At 45.3% G+C, this 22,750-nt stretch overlaps 2 protein-coding genes and 1 pseudogene across 3 annotated transcripts; 1 reads left to right on the top strand and 2 right to left on the bottom strand.

Moving 5' to 3' along the window:
- Nucleotides 1-200: 200 nt before the first annotated feature.
- On the bottom strand, nucleotides 201-9,797 carry LOC112886235 (transcriptional corepressor LEUNIG-like). Of its 2 annotated transcripts, XM_025952059.1 has the most exons (19): nucleotides 9,201-9,797; nucleotides 9,042-9,100; nucleotides 8,275-8,372; nucleotides 7,821-7,930; nucleotides 6,585-6,908; nucleotides 6,409-6,497; nucleotides 6,209-6,296; nucleotides 5,845-5,917; nucleotides 5,562-5,611; nucleotides 5,153-5,464; nucleotides 3,564-3,734; nucleotides 3,237-3,473; nucleotides 3,009-3,126; nucleotides 2,612-2,721; nucleotides 2,331-2,480; nucleotides 2,049-2,204; nucleotides 1,584-1,700; nucleotides 1,142-1,339; nucleotides 201-749 (listed from the first exon to the last, which is right to left on the bottom strand). In XM_025952059.1, the coding sequence occupies exons 2-19, from the start codon at nucleotides 9,071-9,073 to the stop codon at nucleotides 609-611; spliced, it is 2,574 nt and encodes an 857-aa protein (XP_025807844.1). In that variant the 5' UTR covers nucleotides 9,074-9,100; nucleotides 9,201-9,797; the 3' UTR covers nucleotides 201-608. The 2 variants fall into 2 exon arrangements, with proteins under 2 accessions (XP_025807844.1, XP_025807845.1); XM_025952060.1 differs by lacking the exons at nucleotides 7,821-7,930; nucleotides 9,201-9,797.
- Nucleotides 9,798-13,603: 3,806 nt separating this feature from the next.
- Nucleotides 13,604-18,980, bottom strand: LOC112885633 (annotated as a pseudogene).
- On the top strand, nucleotides 18,807-22,303 carry LOC112886355 (diphosphomevalonate decarboxylase MVD2, peroxisomal-like). The gene is made up of 10 exons (XM_025952238.1): nucleotides 18,807-19,270; nucleotides 19,598-19,796; nucleotides 20,093-20,156; nucleotides 20,317-20,380; nucleotides 20,475-20,555; nucleotides 20,747-20,833; nucleotides 20,956-21,113; nucleotides 21,198-21,246; nucleotides 21,693-21,814; nucleotides 21,913-22,303. The coding sequence occupies exons 1-10, from the start codon at nucleotides 19,052-19,054 to the stop codon at nucleotides 22,133-22,135; spliced, it is 1,266 nt and encodes a 421-aa protein (XP_025808023.1). The 5' UTR covers nucleotides 18,807-19,051; the 3' UTR covers nucleotides 22,136-22,303.
- Nucleotides 22,304-22,750: the final 447 nt, after the last annotated feature.

The raw sequence follows: 22,750 nt of genomic DNA, 5'->3' as shown, positions 1-22,750 counted from the left end.
CAGCAGGATGACATCAGGATACTCGCCACGAGCTGAGAACCATCTGCCAAGATCTCATCCACATCCATCTCAACCCGATGATGGCAAATGCTCACCCAAAACGAGGAATCAGAGTCGCACTCGATCAATTCAACTTTGCGAGTTGGAATTGGATGCTGGAACCTGAGATTCCTTTCTTGTAAATTGGGGTTGCCAATCCGTACTTTTCCTAGCCATGAAGCATCTATAGTCTAGCTAGATGCAGCACTACATCACAACACGAAGACACATTTACAGAGATGCAGCAGGGGCGTACTCAGAATTCAGAAATCAGAGCATGGCCATTTGAGGAATCAAGGTGCAAGTACAAACAAGATAGCTGACAGACACTAATGCTGGATATACCCCAGATTCTAGTTTTCTATACAAAAGCTAGTGCTAAACCACTTCTTCAGGTTTACTGCATGCTACTTCCACAGCCATATGTTCAGACAGGCAGTTCAGTTGTCACCATCCACATTCAGAGGGCAACTGTAACACACCAGCAGCACAGCTGAGCAGCCGGCAGCTAATGGTGTGACAAAAGGGGCGTCCATAAATAGTTAACAGCACCACAACCAGAGGCGAGCTCATCTCCAAAGCTTGACATACTTGTCATGGCCTGTGGAAGCCACCAGGCCGGAGCTCGATGAGGCCACAGCTGAGACAAGGCTGCCGTGCGCTGCAATGGTCATGCTCCGGTTCTCTGCCATGTCCCACAGCTCCAGAGACTGCACCATTCAGCACAGCCCACAGGTAAGCATACAAAACATTTCAAAGATGCACCGACGGCGTAGAAACGGCAGCTGCAATCGTCATGGAATTGTGCTAAAGCTATTCCGAACTTGAGTATATCATAGATGCTTCATGGTAGCTAATGTTCATAGCATTGCCTACTATGCTGCTACTTATGGATATTTGTGAGACTTCAAACAGTATCACTTGTGTTAAAAGATATGCTCTGCTGAACTGAAGTTGCAGCGGTTGAAATCTCTGAAGGAATTGAATAGTTTAAGGCCAATCTATGAAGTTCAAAGCCCCATCTAAAAAAGGCAACCTAGATCCATGCAATCTAGTTTTGGATGAATCATGAGTAAAAGCCATACAAGATAAAGTGACTTGCCTGGTAACAGCCAATGACAAGCAAGGATGGATATGTAGGATGGAAAGCACATGAAGTCAACTTTCTCCCACTGCAGTTAAGCTCATTCACACAGCTCTTGTCGTTCAATGACCACACCTTCACTATGTCTTCACTGACAGACACGACATATTCTCCAGTGGGGTCCCAGCACAAGGAACCAACATCCTTGGTGTGGCTCTGTAATTTCCAAGAAATAGGACTATCAGAGCTGCTTTAAATGATCTCTTACCAATAGCAGGGGAACTATATTGATTAATATATAAAGGTTGCTGACTATGTTTAACAAGATTTTTTTTTAGATAAAGGAAGCTTTATTCCAATATGAAATAAGGTCCCAGCCTCTGCATTGAGCAAGGTGTGACTTGCAAACATATTCAAGTTAACAGCAAACTGTTACAGTGCACCTCAGTCACTTACGCACCTCAAATCTCCTCACGCAAGCTTGTGTCTCCACATCCAGAATAGAGACCATATTATCTGAAGTGGTTGCAAGATATCCTCCATAACGTGGTTGGAATCTCAGCTGGGCTGAACCGCCCTGCATAGGCATTGAACACAGAAAAATTAAATTACTACAATAACATGCAGCAGTCTTAGAGTTCGAGGGAAAAGAAAAAAGAGAAACTAAGGAGACAGTCCTGTCACATCATAGACGATCTGCTGATTGTGCCTGGTGACAACTCACTTTCTTTTACGCGCTATTCACAAGGTATATGCCATATATTATCAATGCTTGCTACCAATTAAACAAGTTGATATGATATGAAATGTCAGATATATTTAATAGGTTGCTACTCAGCATGCAAGTTAGAAATAACTCTTTGTGTTCACAAAAAGAAGAAAATTACAGGCTGACAAAAATACTAAACATGTAAAGTTGAGAAACCTTGAAAATTCGAACATTGTTTCCATGCTTGATGCTCCAGAATCTGATCTCATTGTCCCCATCACAAGAACAAATGAGGTCATCCTTGTTTGGGTGGAAATCAAGTGACATAACACATGCCGAGTGCCCGGTGAATGTACGGATTGAATACCCCTGCTGCAAAGATCAATTCCAAGGAATAGTTAATTTTGTGAAACTCTGCATGGTGAAACGTGAATGACTTAACATATGGACACAATCAAAGGAAATGGTAGGGAACATGGATTGATGACATATACTTACATTATCGGCATCCCAGACCCTCACGGTTTTATCAAATGAAGAGGTGGCAAGGCGAGGAATGCTTGGGCTGAAGCGCACGTCAGTTATCAGCAGAGAATGCTCCTCCAATATTGATTTTTGTTTCAAAGTTTCAGCATTCCACAGGAATACCTGCATTGCGAGTTACAAAAGGTAATTAGTAATTACACATTTCAGAGCTAATGAAAATTTTGAACATAAAGTTCCATGACTATATCAACTCCACTGAATAGCTTAGCAAGAACAACAGTACATGCTTTTACCTTCTTATCATGACCTCCAGTAGCGAGCAGTTTTCCATCTGATGATAAGTGGCAACATAGAATGCTGCTTGTGCTTGCTTGAGCTGAAGACATCTCTCGGAGGATATATCCTGAATCAACATGTAAGAGAAACGAAAAGCAGTAGCGAAAGCAAAAACAAATTAGACTCAACCATATAGTATTAATCCAATGCATTGAACCCACATATCACATATGGTCTAGCCATTTGTGACAGACCAAGGACAAAATTACCGGAGTCCCTAGGGTGCCCTCAAAGGTTATACATCAATTTCTTCGAATGGAGTCTTTCTGTGTAGGTCCAGTGCCAACTTAACAGCAACCCAACTATAACTCTATAAGTAGATGTATAATTAAATAGACAGGATAGGACACAAACCTTTTGCAGAATTGATACAGTGGCTGCCAGCAGCTCTTAGATCTATGCCATCATGTAACAAGATTGGTTCCACATTATCTTCCATGGAGTCATCCTCCACATAATGATCCATATCAACCTAGAGTCAAGAGATACCATAAAGAAATTCAACAAGCAACACCAGGCTGCCATACAAATATTTGTGCAACTGGCTCACCAAAGAGTGTACGCTAGCATAGAGCAACTTACAAGTGGGTTAGTTGGTGAACCCTGGGGATCAGAACCATAAACAATTAAAGCCTTAGATAAGCTAGCATGGTGGGGCACTTGTGGTGTTGATATGGTTTCTCCTGGAGAATGTGCGGAAGGAGTTGAGGGTGTTGAACGGGGGGAAGCTCCAGCAGTATTCGTAGTACCAGAACTATTAGCTGGAGTTGATGATGAGATAGGCTGTTTGCGCTTTCGCCCAATTTTATTCTTAGAAACCTGTGAGACATAAACCATAGGAAAATATGGATCCTATTATTTTAACTGAAATTAAATTAAGAAAAAAAAAGATGAATAAGAGGGCGAGACCTGTTTATTTCCATGGAAAGCCACAGTTACACTTCCATCGCCCATTTTTTCCTGCTCGCCTGCATTAAAAGTTGAGCTTTGTTGTTGCTGGCTCAGTAGTGGATGTTGGAGGAGCTGTTGCTGACTGCTACTCTGTTGTTGTTGATGATGATGATGCAGAGCTGCTATCTTCTACAAAATAGAAGATGTAAGGTTTAATTGAAAATATAAAGGGTTTATTTCTCAAATGGTAGTTCGAGAAAATTTCTCAAATGGTAGTTTTAGGATACGTCTGTATTGTACACATATACACTAGCAGCTAGATCACCAAGTGATCAGAACAATATCAGTAGTTCAGTACATCTGATTTTGACACTAAACGTACAATCAGTTAATCAACAATTATCCCATTCTTTTTTCATGATTCAACATTTATTTGGGCAACAAGAAATTGATACTGCAGAGTCAAGCTGTCAACTGGGCAAGACTAACATGTCTTTTCTTTTGATAGCTTTAGTTTTGAGAACAGCCAATGAAATGCATTGTACAACTGTTAGGGAAAAAAGAGAATAAAAAAATCAGCCGGTGGGGGAAAGACCCTCCCCATGTTATTTCACTAAGAAGAGCTTAAACGGAGCCCACCCGAGAAAGGTCATGAAAGCTGGGGCCCTCATACATGGGGATACCACCACCTGTGGCTCAGGCCTTATATGTTTTTGGGAATTGGATATTAGTTGGTACTCAAGCAAGTCCCAGACAATATCATGACTTAATAAATCTTAACACAATCAAAATATGATACCAACAACATAGCAACTTTGACAAATCCAAGTCCGAGACAACCATTGCATAGCAACGCACATCAAAGTGGTTGCACCCAAGTGATTTTTTTATAAATTTCTGTGACTACTGAATTATAAGAATTTGGCACATTTTGGTTTCTATAGGAATAACATGGATTAGTCCTTCCTTCGCACCAGAACCCCAAACAGCTGTGACCTAAGACCTCAGGATCAGGCAGTCAAGAGTAGGATTGCATATGTATCATCTTCTTCGTTTACTTAAGAAAGTTGCAAAGAAAATCGATTACTACTCACTCATTCAGTACTGGATATTATGTTATGTGGACAATGATACGCATAAAAAAGGACACATCAGGATTCAGGTGGAACCAACATCTTTTTAGAAACTAGAAAATCTTAATAGTTTGAGCACAGAAGATTCCACATGAAAAAAGAAGGCTTTTAATAATTTAGACCTTAAAGAGAAATCCATATTTTTAGGTTTAGATTCGATTTGTGTCAAAACAAACAAGAAAGAGAAATCTTTGGCATTCATAAGTGTTAAGGGAAGGTCAAAATTTACTACCACAATGTATTTCTCTTTTTTATTCTGCGACCTAATATTGAATTTACCCTTTAAAAATTTAGAAGTAGTGTAATACGATCTAAACTATGTACTCAGTTTTTCTTTTCGGAAACTTATTCTTGATCCAGGGCACAAGCTAAAAAAACATGTTTCCAAAAGATGTTAATAAACGCAACTTACTGATAACTGAAGCATCCACACAACTATAATTGAAGCATAGATACAGCTGAGAAAAAAACTACCTTCATCAGCATATCAGTCTCTGTGCGTTGTGTGGGTAAGCAAAAGTTCTGCAATGACTGGCCAACACTGGGAATAATTTCAGCGAATGCATTTGACTGACCATCTCTTCCGGGAACCAAGTTTCGGCTACTAAAAAGCATCTGAAGTTGTCTATTATCCATCTCTATAGGTGAAGAGGTCATATTTTGTTGTGCTTGAAGCAGAATTTGCTGCTGCTGAGGAGTGAGAAACTGGAGCTGGTGCTGTAATGGTTGGGGAGAGTGCATATAAGATTTGTGCTGGAGAAACCCAGATCGAAGTTGTTCTAAACCCTGAATAGTGATGATCAAAAGGACACATATCATAAGATCACAACAATATGCAACAGACAAACTTGGTTCCAATTCATAACTAAGGTGAAGAACTAACTGTGAGAGGCCATCCTTTCAGGGTCAAATTGTTCCCCACCAGATTAGAGCCTGTCAAGAATGGAAGTAAAGATGGAAATGTATGTTATAAACAGAACGATGAAGCATTTAAAATCTCAAGCTTCGCATCATGAAAAACTTCATAGAATTTTAACTAAATATGGCAAATGAAAAATCTCATAGGATCGTATTTTAAATTCTATATTCAGAACGGCTTTAGTTGTGAAAAAACACAAGGGTAATAACAGAAGCATCAAATAACAAAAGAGTTCGATGTCAAACACCTTGTACTCCAAATAGTGACCCATCTGCACCTGCTCTCAGATTTAAAGCTACATTTGTTTCTGCCTTCATATCCTGATACAATCTTCAGTCATCAATTACTGATATTGACAAATATAAGGATATAATTGTTAGACAGATGTGTAGCTCAGCCGGCTTGGGCCTTTAGGACCGGTGCTGCCCTCGGCCTGTATGGCCCGTGCGCACCTGTAGATGGATTGGGGCTGGGGCTCCTACGTTGGTCATACTTCCATAAACAAACCCTAGGTCTCCTAGCCTATATATGTACATGTATTCTACATCAATCAATCAATCTACTATCGCCATATTCCGGCTTACAATAATATCAGAATATAAGTTATCAACCTGTGTCGATCCAAGAAGAGGTTGGCTCCTGGCTTGAGCTTGCTGCAATGAAGCGGACCCACCACCGATTGATCGATGGACGATTTGCCTAGTAAGTAGTAATAAAATAAAACGAACAAATTGACCTTGAGATCGGTTTGCACTAGATATCCCCTCCCATGTAAATGCAATGCTACAGAATAAAAACAAGTAAACAGTACCCTGAAGCCAGAGCTGATCTTGCAGGTGACTTTAGCCTTGAAGTTGGGTTTGATTCCAGCAATGGACCAATGCTTTCAGTGAGCCTTTGCTGCATTACAAATTAACACAGAGCATTCTACATTGAATATACCTCAAGTATTGAAGCAGCAGTTGAGACTGCAATTTAGAAAATTACCTTCATTAAAGCCTCATCTGAAATGTCCCTCTGAGCAGTAATTTTCATTCTATCCTCATAGATCTTTGCAGATAAACCACTTGCAGCTGTAGCATTTTGTCGCACTTGTGGATCAGCAACAGCCGTACCATTCTGGGCACTTGTGCTAAAATCAGTGTTTTCATTACGCTGATGTTGCTTCTGCTGGCGCCGTTGCAGCTGCGGGTGCTGCTGCTGCTGCTCTTGCGGATGTTGTTGCTGTCGTTGCACATGCCTCTGTAACAAGAGTTGCTGCATCTCGACCTGCTGTTGTGATTGCTGCTTCTGCTCCCGTGCTTTAATCAACTGTGTGGGCATAAATTTATGTGCCATCATATTAGGGAGGACAAGCATACAAGACAATGAAGCAGGCAAAATAAATCGTGGTTACTGCATAATCATCGCAATAGATCTCTAGCAATGACACGTAATTCCAGATAAGTAACCAGCAGAAAACAAACTAGTACGACCTAGTAGCTACATGGAGACAACAGGACCAATGGGCACATGGGACCATGATTACTATTTTCCAATCAATTGCAAAGTAAATAAGAGCTGGCTTGGACAAATAGTTAGAATTGCTAGTATCAACTATTAAACAAGCAAAATTCATGGCACTCACTTGACAGTTGGACAGTCGTTTCTACATTGCAGCGTGGAAAAAACTTATGAAGAACGTGCAAGCAACCATACACATTATTGCCTAGGCAGATTAATTAATTTATTATCCCTTTTCTCAGAATCGATGAGGAATTACCTTGGCTTCTGCTACTTGAGTTAATATTAGAATGTAAGTCAGCTCTAAAAATGTAAAGTTCACCTTTTAAATGTGCATGCAGGAGGAACACGTGTGATGAACAAAATTTAAACATTTAGTATTAGGTATAGTGTAAGATAAGACTCCGTATCAATTAACCTGCCTAGTGTAGCATGAGGACAAGCAAGCACCGACAAGGACAAGTACTACTCTCTCTGAAATTACAATGCTTATTTTGTTCCATTAGGGTAAGCCTTTGACCAGCAATTACTCTATTAATACATACGAAATTGATGTTATTAAATTCATATTTAAAAAATTTAACTTATGACTACAATTTTGTATTACATAAATGAAGTACCGATGGAGTGATGGAGTAATTGTTGGTCAAAGCCTTGAGGGAATAATAATTAACATGCATGTGCTACAATAACCTCAAGTTACTGTATCAAAAAAAGAACCTCAAGGTAGGCAGCAGCAGAATCAGAATGCTTCTCATTCGTCCTTGCAATGAAGATGTCCCAGAAAACTGACCACCACTCGAAGAGAAAGCCCCCTGGGGCATCGATCGCTATGCAAAGTAAAAGATGCAATGGCAATTAAGTACAAGGAATTAAATTGTGTTTTCAAAATGCAAAAAGAATGTACTTGTTGTTCAATCATACACAACAGCAAGGTCTAGTGTTCACTTCGACATGCTCCCCTAAGACTAAGTAGTAACTTTGTTTTCTTTCATGTGTTAGTGTTAGTCAAAACATAAAGATGAATCTAAACTTAGTGCTTGGCTTCAAATTAAGGCTTCACGAAATCAAGTTTCAGTTCTTTATGCAAAATGAAAGGAGCTCGGAACCTAAAATGGCGCCATCAATGGAAAAATTACAATCGGATCACAACACATGATACTGTAGCACTCACCAACAGGAGCTGAAGGCACATTACTTTCGGCTTGGAATGCCTTCGCCGTGTTATACAGGTTCCTCTTCAACAGGTAATCATAAATGTAGGAATCTAACCTGCTTCTCCAACAATGAGGTGTGGTAAGAGATAACAGGAAACTGAAGTTGCTAGTAGCATAGTATGCAGGAGCCCAGACAAAAAGTAACTTGCAGAAATCGTCTTAAGAAATATTCGCGCGGTAGAAAAAACCCCAACGAACAAGAACAAGAAAACCAAAACTTTCCACGAGAAAGAAGATAAATTAAATTGTCACAGTAGCATTGCAAGGCACTACCGAAAGAAACAAAGAAGAAAGCAAACGGGCACAAGACGAAACATTGCCGTGTAAAGAAAAGGGCGAAAAAGATTCAGAAGAAGAGGGGAAGAAGCATAACTTTTGCAAAAGAGGCAACAAAATGGAGTGGAAAAGCGGAAATTCATGGTAAAATAAACTAAATATCATGTATCTGCACCCATCACTAATGCTACAAGGAGAGACGAAGGGCACGATTCATACAAATCAGAAAGAAAGAAAAGAAACAAAACGATGAAGAAACCTAACTGGAAAAGAAAACCATCAAGAAAAAAGCGAAGAGGAAGGAGTGGATTTCAAGCACAATGGAAGACAACCCAAAACATACCAAAGATTGAAGGAGTGAAGAAAAAAAGCAGCGTGTTCACTGATCAAAGCCGTCCGATCATGGAGATTAACCAGGGAACAGATTGAGCGTTGAAAGAAAACTTACATCTTGTCAGCCTCCCACACATTATGCGCCATGGCTGCTGCTAACTCCGCGCAGCCACACTACACACAAGAAATCAAGAAAGGAACACTTCCTCAGCAACTAGAGCGAAAAGAAGCGCAAAGCACAACACAAAGAGTAAGGAAAGATTTGACCGCTCACGTTCTGCTCCAAATCCAATATTGATGCCGTTTTGCAAAGCCAAAATGCCGGAAAAGAAATCTTCGGTTGCAGATGAGAGCAGGGGCTGGTTTTTAGAAAAACAAAAGAGGTGACTGGCCAGATGGCACTGAGAAGAGGAGACTCGTCCACTGAGAAGGGAGAAGAACGAGAAAACGAAAGGGGTGAACAGGTGAGGAGCAAGGGTTTTAAAGCTCAGATGAGACCAGAAAACCCCCAAAAGGCCAATGCTGCTGTTCATTTACTGTTCAGTCCTTCAGTTCATTTCCCTGAACCAGAGTTACCATTTTGCCCTGCCCTGCCTGCCCCGTTTCCTCTTCTTGAGATCCGCTGATCCTCATCGGTTGGACGTCCGCCTCCAGCCCTGCACGGAGAGGAGCGCGCCCTACGAATAACCAGAGGACGGCACTGCACGTTCCATCGCTCCGGGCTCCGGCATCCTGCTCCTGAAGACCCTGAACCCTCTGTTGCGGCCGTCGGACCGTCCACCCTCCTCAGTCCTTACCGGTTCACCGCCGCGCAGATGCAGCCACCTCTTCCATCCAACCCATCGCACCAAGACGGCCTTTCACGGCGAGCTTCCTCGAGTCGAGGTCGAAAGAAGTGGTGGTGCCGACAGCGACTGCCGACTACCGAGCGCGGCGCGTCTGGGCGTTGGCCATCTGGCCCGGTCAGGTTCGGTCGAGCCGCCGAAGATGTGGTCCGGTGCGGTCCAATGAGCGTAAAGGGAATAAATGGGCGGGGGTAAAGTGGGAAGATCAGCTGGAGGAGAATGTGAGGAGCTGAGATGCTCAGTGCATTTCGGTGGCATTTGCCAAATCAAACGGAAACTAGGTGAATTCTTCCCAATGCAATGTCATGAAGTGGCAAAAATTAAGCCTCGTTCATTTGCCAACTTGATCAGCAGCAGGAGTAACCGATCCGCTTGGATACCTGAGCCAGCAGCAGAAGAGCAATTGCTCTCGCTACGGATTGATCTAGACCTGTGCAACTACTCTGCTGCCCTCGCGCCCCCTCTGGCTTTGCCAACTTGACTCCTCTAGGGTTGACCCTCTCAGCCAGTCAGTCCCTCTTGCCACTGATGAGGAGGGATCTCGTATTCTCGTCCGTTTGGTCCCTCTCCGGTGCGGTGGTGGTTCATGGCCATGGTGATCTCGGCCAACAGTCCTTCAGCAGGCAGGCGGCGGCGCGACGCCTCGCTCGCAACGACGACGGAGGCTGCGTGTGAAACGGCAGGGGCGCGAGGGAAGGGAGTCTTGTCTTGCGGGAGGGTCCGAGTGGGAACGGACGGCGGCACAGGTGGCTCGATGGTCAACGGAAGTACTGGCCGGGCCTGCCCCTGCCATGAGCGCGCCAGGCGGCTAGCGTGGCGCAGCGGTCAGGGTCAGATTGCCACTCCTCGGGGCGCGTCAGATGTGGGGCCCAGATGGACGGGCGGGGCGCAGGGCACACCGCACACCAGTCTTTGCCCCGGCCGGCCGCCTCCCCTCCGGCGGCCACCCCGAAACTACCGTCTTGCCCCCGGGCCGGCCCGCGGCCGAACGCCTCCGGTGCCCGTCAGCCCGTGGCACGCGGTGGCAGTGCCGCCATTTGCTCGGCGCCGCGGCGGAAAGCGAACGGCCGCGCAGTCCGGTCCTGTTTGGCACAGCTGAAACTGGTTGAGAAGCCAGCTGGTGGCTGGCTGGCCAGAGAAGCAGCTGGTTAAAGAAGCAGCTGGTCGTGACCCTATTTGGCACAGCTGAAAGTTATTCATAAATTATTAACAATTAATATATCACACAATTAATCATAAATTACTCTTAAATAAGCTAATGATAACTTAATTATAAATTAGATAGCATAATAGAGTGTCATTAGACAAATAAATTAGGCCGGCGCGGGGGGCGGAGGCAGAGGGCGGAGGCCGCGCGGGGAGCGGAGGCGGAGGCGGCACGGGGCGGAGGCAGAGGCCGGCGCGGGGGCGGAGGCCGCGCGGGGAGCGGAGGCGGAGGCGGCGCGGGGGCGGAGGCCGCGCGGGGAGCGGAGGCGGAGGCGGCACGGGGCGGAGGCAGAGGCCGGCGCGGGGGCGGAGGCCGCGCGGGGAGCGGAGGCGGAGGCGGCGCGGGGGCGGAGGCCGCGCGGGGAGCGGAGGCGGAGGCGGCGCGGGGGCGGAGGCAGAGACCGCGCGGGGGCGGAGGCGGCGCGGGGAGCGAAGGCGGAGGCGGCGCAGGGGCGGAGGCCGGCGCAGGGCGGAGGGCGCGCGGGGGCGGAGGGCGCGGGGGGCCAGCGCCGGGGCGGAGGCCGGCGCGGGCGGAGGGCGCGCGGGGGGCGGAGGCCGCGGGGGGCCGGAGGCCGGCGCAGGGAGCGGAGGCCGATAAGCTGTAGAAGCCGGTCCGCTCCCGCTTGTGACGGTGCGCGCGTTTTGTGAAGGAGGGGTGGAAATTGTTGAGAAGCTGTGCCAAACGGGACCCAAACCTCTGGAGCTCTGGCGCGGGCGGCCATTGGCCATGGTGGGGGAGCAGGGGAGGTGCCTAGGAGGGCAGCCGCGCCGTGCGTACAAAATTTTTTGGCGACTGCGACAGGGCGCGCAGGCGCAGCTCCACCGCTGTCGCAGTCACAGGTCAAGTCCTCGCCGCGGCTCGCTAGCCTATAGCCAGTGCCAGTAGCTAGCAGCTGCTGCCGTCTGCTCCGTCGTCCCGTCGCCTCGCGTGCGCGACGCGTGCTTCCCCCAATCTTCCTGTGTGCTGCGGCTGCCTGCTTCGCTCCGCTCCACACCCAAGGCCCGCCGCACCGCGTCGCCGTCGCCTTTCCTCTCGCGTTGCGTCGTTGGGAGCGATCCGGACCAAATCTCGCGGGCGCTGGCCTAGGCTGCAGAAGCATGGTCATGGCGTCCGATCGGGTTACCTGCTTCGGCTCAAGAACTTCCAAGAACTTAGACCCCGGGTTCGGATGACGGTAAGCACAGTGCGCGTTCATGCTGGTAGGCTAATGCGTTTCTCCTGTCTGCCAGTCGACGTGCTACTGTACCGCTAGCTATCGGCCGGCCCGGTCGTCCAGGCAGCGAAGCAAAAGCTGCTCGACCTTTGGACGCTTGTATTAACTCTTCTGCTCGGCGGGACCCGCGCAGGAAACACTTCCCGCGGCAGCAGATTTCTCCAGTGGAGGGGAGAAAGCGCGTGGATTCATCGCAGAGAGAAGGTACCGTGTGCGCGGATTCACACTTGACAGTGACAGACATGCCACTCTGAAAAACACCACAGCAACAAAACTGCAGACTTGTGCGGGCCGTGGAGACGTAGGCCTGATCTGATGAGAACCCGGGATCTTTGCCATGCCTGCACAGTGCCACGGCAGGGTCCGGGTGCATGTGCCTCTGGGCCTCGGGGGTCTCTGCGATGCGCAGCAGTGTGATGGTCATGGATAGTCCAGGGCTGAAGGCACGGTTGCGTGGTACTCGGGGCCTCGGGGGTTGGACGGTTTTTGAGATGCCGTCCGGGGTGGTCGGTCCACCCCCGGCGTCGCCGTCTCGCCGGCGTTCTCCCGTCTCGGTCGTCGTACCGGAGACGGTCGCTCTCCGGCTCTCGCTGCCATTGAGTTGGGCACGGGGAGCCCCTCCCCGCTCGCATTTGCCTTTGCGAGGTGCGGGCTGCGAGTTTACCAGCCCGCGAAGAGGATTTAACCCAACCCACCAGACGGGGGTCCTGGGCCGTACGCTGTTAGTTCCTCCCTAGCCTGTTTGTTCTTGCATTTAGCCCAATAGGCCCACGACCAGTCTGTCAGGTCCGATGTCGAGCTGGGCCGGTGCTCTTCTGAGGAGATCCGTCGGCACACGCGGCAGCTCTAGGTGCACTTTGGTCCGTCCAGGAACATGCTGACGTGGCCGGCGGCAGCGGTGTCGGTGCGAAGCCGAGCAACCCGGTCCTCGCCGTGGTTCATCGATCGGCAGCCGCGGCCCCGCGCGGCGCGCCGACGGATTCGTCGTGGCGGCCACCGGCTTCTGCATCGGCTTCTGCATGATGAAGACCTCATCTCTGAACTCGGACCTGACGGCCCCGCCGCTGGCCTCGCCGCGCGCGTCGACGGCCCGGCGAGGGCGCGAGGCCGCGACTGCTCCGACCGAGGAAGAACAAACTGTGCACATTCTCAGGTGATGGTAAGGTTCAAAAATTAAAAAGTCAGGACACAAAAGGCATTAATATAGCTGGCTTCTAGCACAGCACGATATGATCATTCTCACGTCAGCTCACCGTTTCACCTCTACAGTATTTCTCAGGCCTGCACAAAGATTAAAGCAACTTTGAGCATGCATGTATTGGGAACAATAACAAAAAGATACTCATTCGATCAAGAAGCTAAGTAGTACCCTGGTAAGTACTTCAACCAGCGTACCGCCACATACATATTTCTCAAGTGCGCTTAAACAACACCATCCGGGACATGGAAGCAACAGCACAAAGCATCCTTCTGGGTTCATAGTTGCTTGCTAGTTGGGGCCGTACCATCGAGCCAGGATTTCCCATCGATTTCTTTGTCCCCTTCTTGCTTGCTTCAGCACTTGGCAAGTCTTTCCTGCTTGGTTTACAGGCTGGGGCTATCTTCACCATGAACCGACAAGACAGCACAGATTTCCAGTATGGGAAGAACATATTTCTCACTTCTTTTATGGCCAATCCTTTCGGCGGATGCTTTATCAGAATCTGAATAGATGAATCAGTTAGCATCAAAATGCATCAAATATGATAGAAACGCTGACAGTTGGGAGACGCAATGAGTATTCATGCTGCCGTTTAACCAACAATGTGAAATCAAATTAAACTTGCAGGTGTGGACTGGACCAAAATGTCTTAAAGAGGTGGGTTTTTGCAATTTTCCCAGAATAAAATTTCTATCTGAAACAAACTGAAAGCCTTTTTATCCTCCAGCAAGTATTACAATTTTGAAAAAAATCACATAGCAACTGTTCATGAACTGAACCATTCGCAATTGACATGCAAAAAGGTGATACCATCCACACTTAAATTTCTTTAAATATCTCCTTACCCTTTTACTAACTTCGTCTTCCAGGGAAGATGCCTTGTCAGCTTCATTAGTTTTCTCACAGTCCCCTATTTCAGCAATGAAATTGGTTAGGAATCAATTTATGAAATGCATGGGAAGCATAGTTCGGAGGCTGGTATCCAGCGAAGGTCTGTTGCACCCTGTTGTGAAATAGAATTGTAGAGACAAGGAGAATAGTGAATTGGTAATTCTTATCAATCTCAAGGTTCCCTTATATAGGGAGATTACAAGCCTAGTTATTCCTAGGCATTAGTACATCAGTTTCTCATTCTTATAGCAGCAATAAAGTTGATCCATAACCCAGCAATAACATCAATTCATGTCCTTAACCATTCTGATGTTACCATAGCCTTGAATCCCTTGTGGCTGCATTGATGAGGTTAAATAAAGATGTTTTGTAACACACCCTTTTGGTACTGCAAAGTTGAAAAGAGGTGCATCCACCAAATCCGACAACTTTGCAATGGGTGGAAACATAACAATGTTGCACAACTAATATTCCTTTCTAATTTTAATAGGGAGTAATATCAAACAAAAGTAGCATACCGCTCTCTGACCTTGACCTATCAATAGGCATTGCCCCATATTTGTAGCTTGAAGACAACAAGGTAAGAATTTAGAAAAAAAAAATCACCACATCAGGTGTGCATAAAATATATGAATGAATACATGTGATCCCAATTGATGCCAAACCATTCTAGATTTCCAGTGTCAATGCCTTTTTCCAGAATAAACGATGCCACTACTTGTTAGAATCGATGAAACATGCTCAACAATCTCCTCATGGGACACCTACATTTCACCAAAATGTTTGTTAAAACAAATAATTAAAAGATGTTCAAGAAAATATTCAGATGTGTATTCAGACATCTTCAGTTGAACTGTGGTGGTGATTGCAAACCACATAACCTTCAATAAGAAAATATCTAAAGACAAGTAGTAGTACAGCTGAAAGTCAACAATGGTGTTCTAAGCATTAAATAAAGTTATACAAATACTAAGCATCCAAGGTTATCAAGTCAGTAAGTCAAATTGATGTGGCATGCTAACAAGTAACAACTCAATGGCTAGTCAAAAGTCCTGCATAACAGTGTTCGACATGGCATCCACTACTACTGCCTACGGCATGGCTGCATTAAATGTAATCATACATGGAAAGAGTGAAAGATCATTGTTTCTAACTACCAACAAAGCCCACACTGTATAACATATGTGACATAAAAAAAGAAACAAGAAAATGGAAAAAAAAGGGTGATGGAAAATTAGGCCCACCAATAAAAATGTGGTGCTGGAAGCTTTAGCTAGTCCTTGCTCACCGCAAACTAGGCCAACACAAAAGGACCTACTTCAGACTTCATAACATCCAATTTGGCTAAATGACCAAACAGCCAACTTGCCCAACTAATTCTCTCCACCTGAACCAATGGCACAAATACTTGTAGACAAACCAGGTAGACATGTAGGGATAAAAACAGCCGTGAAAACTAGCTAATCCTATTCTCCTCCCAGAGCATCCACACAAAAAGATCACCAAAAGTTTATACAGCAGAATATGCCTATCAGGCACTGAGTCAGGAAAGGAGAAGAAACAAAAACTATTAAAACATCAATGACAGAATAATGTTCAAGAAAGAAAATAGAACTAAATATTATCTTTATACATGTGGTTGCAGTCCAGATTGGTGGCATGACCTAGGAACCCACTGGCAGCTGAATGATAATTTGTATACCTCCAATGTTGAGGTCAAACTTTCTTTCAACCACCACGTTTCATTGTGATATTCTTGTCGCAGTATGGCAGGATCTTTAAAAAGAGCCAAGTAAAGTTTCAAAAGGGAAAGACTTTCAAGAGAGCTCATTATACATGTGCAAAGAGTGAAAGATGTTCTTAACCAACTTTCAATGGCCCTGACCCTGAGCCGATTAATTACATTGCTATGATTTACATTCTAACTTTTTATAGAAATACCCGCCCACCCGAAAAAAACACTCAAATTATACATTAGCCATGGGGTCTATTTGAACCACAATGAAAGATTCCTATGTACCACTTATGTACCTCTAGTTCCAAATTGATCCTCAAGTTTCTTGTTTCGTAATAAAATATTTTAGGGTTTTCTATTGCTCAAGTGAAAATCTCATCTTGTATATTTTCAATTCATGTGTCCTCAATTACACGTATTCCTTTGCACTTCCATTGCTATATTCTCCACATTTTCTATTGTGCAAAATTCAACCTTAAACTCTAAATACGAGGTTAATTTGTATTAGTTCATTTGCGCATGGTTGGCCAAACAAAACCTGAAAGATGGATCATATAGACCAAAACAGTTATTACAAGGTAACAAACCAAATACATATTTTATAAACTAATCTATTACAAGAAAATGAAAAAAAAATATGCCACGAACAGCATGGTTGAGTTGCTGTTTAGATGGGTTAGTAACTTGTCAGTATAATGCAGTCGTCTCTCCTACTGTTTCCATATCACAAAAAAAAAAAGTGACCCACACCCAACGCAGACTTCTAAAACCCTGTACTCATTCACTGGTAGATCATAATCACGGAAATAAACACTACAGAACATTTGAAGAACACAGAAATAGGAAAACCCATAGGTATTGTAAAACAAAGGGGAAATCATTTAGCCAGTACCTCTGGGTAGGTCTGAATGTACCCCTCAAGAGCTTCACCAGCTTTCTGAATAATACCAACTAGTGCATGTGCTGTCAGAAGGGCTTCCTTTTTGTTTTGCAGCATCTGAAGTGCCTTGCCATTTTTCCCCTCTTTAACCATAGCTAACCCCTTACGATGTAGGGAGTCAAGAGCTTCATCAATGCGGCTTTTAACAATGTCAAAACCATTCAAAGAAACCTCATGTTCTGTAAGAAGGGCAGCAGCTTCGCGAGTTTTATGGACAGTACCAACTAGAGCACGTGCTGTAAGAAGGGCTTCCGTCTTGTCTTTCAGCTGCGCCTTGCCATTTTTTTCCTTCTTGAACCATAGCTAACACCTCAAGATGTAGGGTGTCGAGAGCTTCATCAATGTTGCTTTTAACAATATCAAGCCCATTCAGAGAGACCTGGCTGGAGCTCTTGTTACGGCAGCCACGGAGCTGCTTCTGAGCTGCCAGCAGCAAAATTGCCGCCTCAACAAGCTTCTCCGTACGAATGTAATTCCATACCTCATCGACAATGCTGTCTGTTTGTTTGGCAATTAATCTAGTAGTGTCCAAGAACATCTTCTGCGAGTGGCAATAACATGGAAATAATTAATTAAACTAGAAAGCAGGTTATATTGTTGGACGCATGGGTGGATGGATGCAGCAAATAAGGGGAACTGATTGGGGCTAGTATATCTAATAAATTAAATGCTCTGGCAGTAGATATATATATATATATATATATATATATATATATATGAACAAACCATCTCAGGCAGACAGAGGAGGAAGATGAGGCTGACAATATGGTCCCCATTAGCCCAATGGTCCTCCAGGTACTTGTGCCGCATTCTCAACGGCGACATGAAGAGGCAGGAGGCCCTCCACGACGTCCTCACCCTTGGTGCGGATGTTTGCCGATGCGCCGTGCCGGAAGAGGAGCTTGACCATGTCCACGCTGAAGTTCTCGGCGGCCAGGTGGAGGGGCGTGAAGCCGTAGCGGTGGCGGCCGTTGGGGTCTGCCCGGCGGCCGCGCAATGGAGCGGCGCCCTTCAGCGCCACCCTAGCACATCGCAGGGCGTTGTAGGAGGCCATGGTACTGAGAATCTCCGGTAGAGGAACTCACGGAGGCCCATGAAGTGCGACCAGCCACTGCACACTTGATAGAACTGTTTGACGCTATCCTTCTCAAATACAGGGCGCGGTTTAGGGCATACCGTACGTAGGTACTTTCCGAACATATCCTTCTCAAATAAGATACATGCATCAGGAGTAGAAAGCAAGTGAATTGAAGAACATCGACCGACCGCATAAAAATCATTAGCCGATGCTTAGTTTTCTTTCAGGGAATTGAAGAAACAAAATGATCCATGTATGTACCTGAAGCTTTTCCTTGAAATAGGAAGCAGAATCAGGATGCTTTGGCATGATATTAGGGCTGGGATCGCAGCCAATGAGATCCTCAAACTTCTACTTCCATGTCCATGATCCGTAATCTTCTTCGCTGGGGGTGGGGCGGGAGGCAGCTGAACCTGGAGGAGAGTTTCCATCTCCCATCGTCAGCGTGGAACTACTCAACGATGAGGAGATAGAGGTTGTTTCCATGAGAAAGGCGGCGGCGGTGGCGGCGGTCAAAGGCTGTGTTCGTTTACTGGGGTCTAAATTTTAGAGGGGTCACATCAAAGAGAATCTTATTATTTAGAAGTATTAAATAAAGTCTAATTATAAAACTAATTGCAGAACCCCAGTGCTAATTCGCGAGACGAATCTAATGAGGTATATTAGACCATGATTAGCGGATGATTACTGTAGCATCACTGTGGTAAATTATGGATTAATTAGGCTCATTAAATTTATCTCGCGAATTAGCACCCATGCAAAAAGTTTTCCGCCGGCAGCTCCGTTCCGGGACCCCTGCTCCGCCGTCTACCTCCTCCTTGCCGCCCGCGCTCGCGGTGTGCGGCATCCTCCGCCGCCGCTCCCGCCTCCCGCGCCCCCCGCAGGCTGTCCTGTGAGCTCTCTCGCGCCGCGCTGCGCCGCTCGAGCTCCCGCTCCCGCCGCATTCCGCCCGCCGCGCGCGAAGGGACCCTCTCCGATCTCCGGCGAGACGCTAGCAGCGGTAGGAGAGGGTACGATGGCTTCGGAGGAGGAGGGGCAGTGGGTGCTGATGGCGACGGGGCGGTCGCCGACCAACATCGCGGTGATCAAGTACTGGGGGAAGCGCGACGAGGCGCTCATCCTCCCCGTCAACGACAGCATCAGCGTCACCCTCGATCCCGACCACCTCTCCGCCACCACCACCGTCGCCGTCAGCCCGTCCTTCTCCGCCGACCGCATGTGGCTCAACGGCAAGGTGCGTCATTGGGATTCCCATCCTTACTCACTTCAAGTGGCTGCTTGTGTTCGTCGAAGTGGCTGCTATTGCCTCGATCTGGATCTGGATCGAAGTGTGCAGAGCTCCAAATTTTTCTTTTGTCGTTTGCTAAAATAAAAAAAAGTGCAACTTTTTTTTTGTATATGCCTATTTTGTATTTTCTGTAGTTGCAGGGTTGCTACTTTGGACATTGACTAAGTGGCAAATGTAGAATCCTCTTACGGAGTATATTAACATAACATCGAAAAGTTGATCTTTCTTCTGTGTGGTACGATTTTCATAGGATTTTGGTTTGGATTGGAGCAGGAAATCTCGTTGTCAGGAGGAAGGTTTCAGAGCTGCCTGAGAGAGATCAGGAAGCGTGCTCGTGATTTTGAGGATGAAAAGAAGGGGATCAAGATAAAGAAAGAGGACTGGGAGAAGTTGCATGTCCACATAGCTTCGTATAACAACTTCCCCACCGCTGCTGGTTTGGCCTCCTCGGCTGCTGGCTTTGCTTGTCTCGGTACAGTCTCTCCAGACATCATGATGCTCTTATAGATTCTCAAAAATCAGTCGGCGTTCACATCTCGTTGTCTCTAGTGCACTGAATGGTTGTTTTTAGCCAATTACACTAGTGAAAAATGTAAATTTGTAATATTTTGGAAGTAACTCTGTGGTTATTTTACTAATACTACTATTATGTTTTGAATTTAGCCACTATTGCTTAGTCGTTCATAAATATTTCTTCATGGTCTTGCTTTCATAAACCATTTATCACAACTCACAGCATAATAATTTGTTGTCGAAATACTGCTACAGTTTTCACCCTTGGAAAGCTAATGAATGTGAAAGAAGACTATGGAGAGCTTTCTTCAATAGCAAGGTATGTTCATGCTATTTCTACAATAATTCCACCATTTTCATGCTCTGTTTGTTCATGCTTTTTTTTTCTTTCTCTTTGAGACAATGCAAGGAATTTGCCAATCAATGCTCAAGTAAATTGTGTCTCTTGTCCAAACTTATATCTGTCAAACTTCATGCAGGCAGGGATCTGGGAGTGCATGCCGCAGTATCTATGGTGGATTTGTGAAATGGTGTATGGGAAAAGTCAGTAACAGTATGGCTATGACAGAGAAACAGCGTAGGCTAAATGCATGCTTTTCCTATTCAGAAAGTCTAAGTGAGGCCTTAATGTATGCAGAAAGATGATGGAAGTGACAGTATTGCGGTGCAGCTTGCTGATGAAGCACATTGGAAGGATCTTGTAATTATTATTGCAGTGGTCTGTGTCTATCTGATCTATATTCCAGTATTCCACATGACCTATTACATATTCTTCTCATTGTCATGTGGCTTCAGTGATAGCAATTATGAATTTTGCAGTAACTCTTTTTCATGTTCCTTACCTGTAAATTTCCCCTTAATTTTGCTCTACCTGGTATCATAAATAGTTGATACACATTTGTGAATTAGGTCAGTTCAAAGCAGAAGGAAACAAGTAGCACCAGTGGGATGCGGGATAGTGTTGAAACAAGTCCCCTCTTGCAGTACAGGGCCCAGGTGATTGTGTTCTCATTATGAACTTGAACTTGTTTAAACAGCTTACTGGTTGGAGCTTAAATTTCTCAAAATAGTTTTCCCTCTTCTTACTGTGCACTGTGCTGGTTGTTCTTATGTTTCAGACTGTAGTGCCAAGTCGGGTGTTGAAAATGGAAGAGGCTATCAAGAATCACGACTTTGAATTGTTTGCCAAGTTAACTTGTGCTGATAGCAATCAGTTTCATGCTGTATGTTTAGATACGAGCCCTCCCATCTTTTATATGAATGATACATCACACAGGTATGTTTTTAGCAGGGTATTGCTTTTGGATTGTGTTGCTCCTGAAATGCCAGAGCTAAGAATTCAGGTCTCAATTAATTGCAGGATAATTGGTCTTGTAGAAAAGTGGAACCACTCGGAAGGATGCCCACAGGTATTTCTATTATTCTTGATGAACATCTGTTGCGCATTTTTTAAAAAAAGTTCTGAACTCCATCCTAGAACATAGGTAATTCTGTTGTTGTATCCCAGTGAATATTGCTCCAATAGCACAAAACCATCCAAGTGGAACTACTTGGAAGGATGCCCACAGTTTGAGAAGTTTTTACTGCACTGGCCAAAACAATTTTTGACTTGTATAACTGGATTGAATAATTTAACTTCAAGAGTGAACCTCGGCAAACATTGCCTCCGTTCACATTAGCAATCACTAATTGCTATATAGGCTGATTGTGATGGCTGATATGCATTATTTCATCCATACTACAGGGCCATCATTGCTGAGGTGGTGCAATTGATGTGATAGCGAGACCATTTATGAGTGTGCAGTAGGCATGTGTGTCGTAGATCTCTAATTAAGATGAGCATTTCTAATGGCAGGTTGCCTACACCTTCGATGCTGGCCCTAACGCAGTTTTAATTGCATGGGACCGTAAAACTGCAGTACTTCTCCTTCAGAAGCTCTTGTACTATTTCCCTCCACAAGACAAGGATTTGAGCAGGTGCGTCTGATATTCACGATTAAATTAACCCTGCATTATCGACTGTATTGTAGCAGAGCTCTATGGATATATCTGATCCGATCAACATCATCTTGCAGCTATTTGGTCGGCGACAAATCAATTCTAAGTGATGCTGGATTGCATTCCATAGAAGACGTTGAGGCTCTCCCAGCACCTCCAGAAATGAAGATGCATGATCAGAAATTCAAGGGCGACGTTAGCTACTTCATCTGCAGCAGGCTTGGGGCTGGACCAAAGGCTGTCGCTGACGAAAGCCAAGCACTGCTCGATTCTGTCACGGGGATTCCAAAAGGAGTGTGATTTTAGAGTACTGGTTTGGCTTGATACCTTAGGATTGTAGTGCTGTAGGTTTGATCCTGTACTATTCTCGATCCATCCATCTGGGCTTGGTTTTTTTTGTGTTGCTGATACTAAATAAAAAAAACTGTTTTCAATAAAAGATTATGGAATAAGCTGTCTTCTTGTTTTCTTCTCCCCAGCCAGCTGCCCAGCTCGGATGTTGCTGAAAGTTTTTGCGAGATTGGCACATTGTGGAATAAAGTCGTATGTACCATCTGTATCACATGCCATGGCTACTGTATGCTCCAGTTGGCCGGACTTACGGCAGATACCACATTAACAATTCATCACTACAACCTTTAGTTTGTTTAAGATATAGAAGCTCGGTTACAAAACGCTAAAGCTCACACAAGTACATGTTCATCCTCTTACAAATCAAACATTTCGTACTGTTTTATTTAAATTCAGGGCCGCTTCACTGTAAATACTGAAGGCCCATGATGCTGACCCGGCGGTATGCCCGTATGGGCATGGAAGTCAACGACACACACACGGAGACCCTCGTGCTGATGCTCCAAGAGTCATTAGTCAACATGATCTCTTGTTGTCAATTGTTTATTGCAGAAACATGGCCAA

Source organism: Panicum hallii, chromosome 3 (genome assembly GCF_002211085.1).
Source record: "Panicum hallii strain FIL2 chromosome 3, PHallii_v3.1, whole genome shotgun sequence".
Classification (NCBI taxonomy): domain Eukaryota; kingdom Viridiplantae; phylum Streptophyta; class Magnoliopsida; order Poales; family Poaceae; genus Panicum; species Panicum hallii.
Note: the sequence above shows the minus strand (reverse complement) of the source record. Positions and strands in the feature narration are given on the sequence as shown.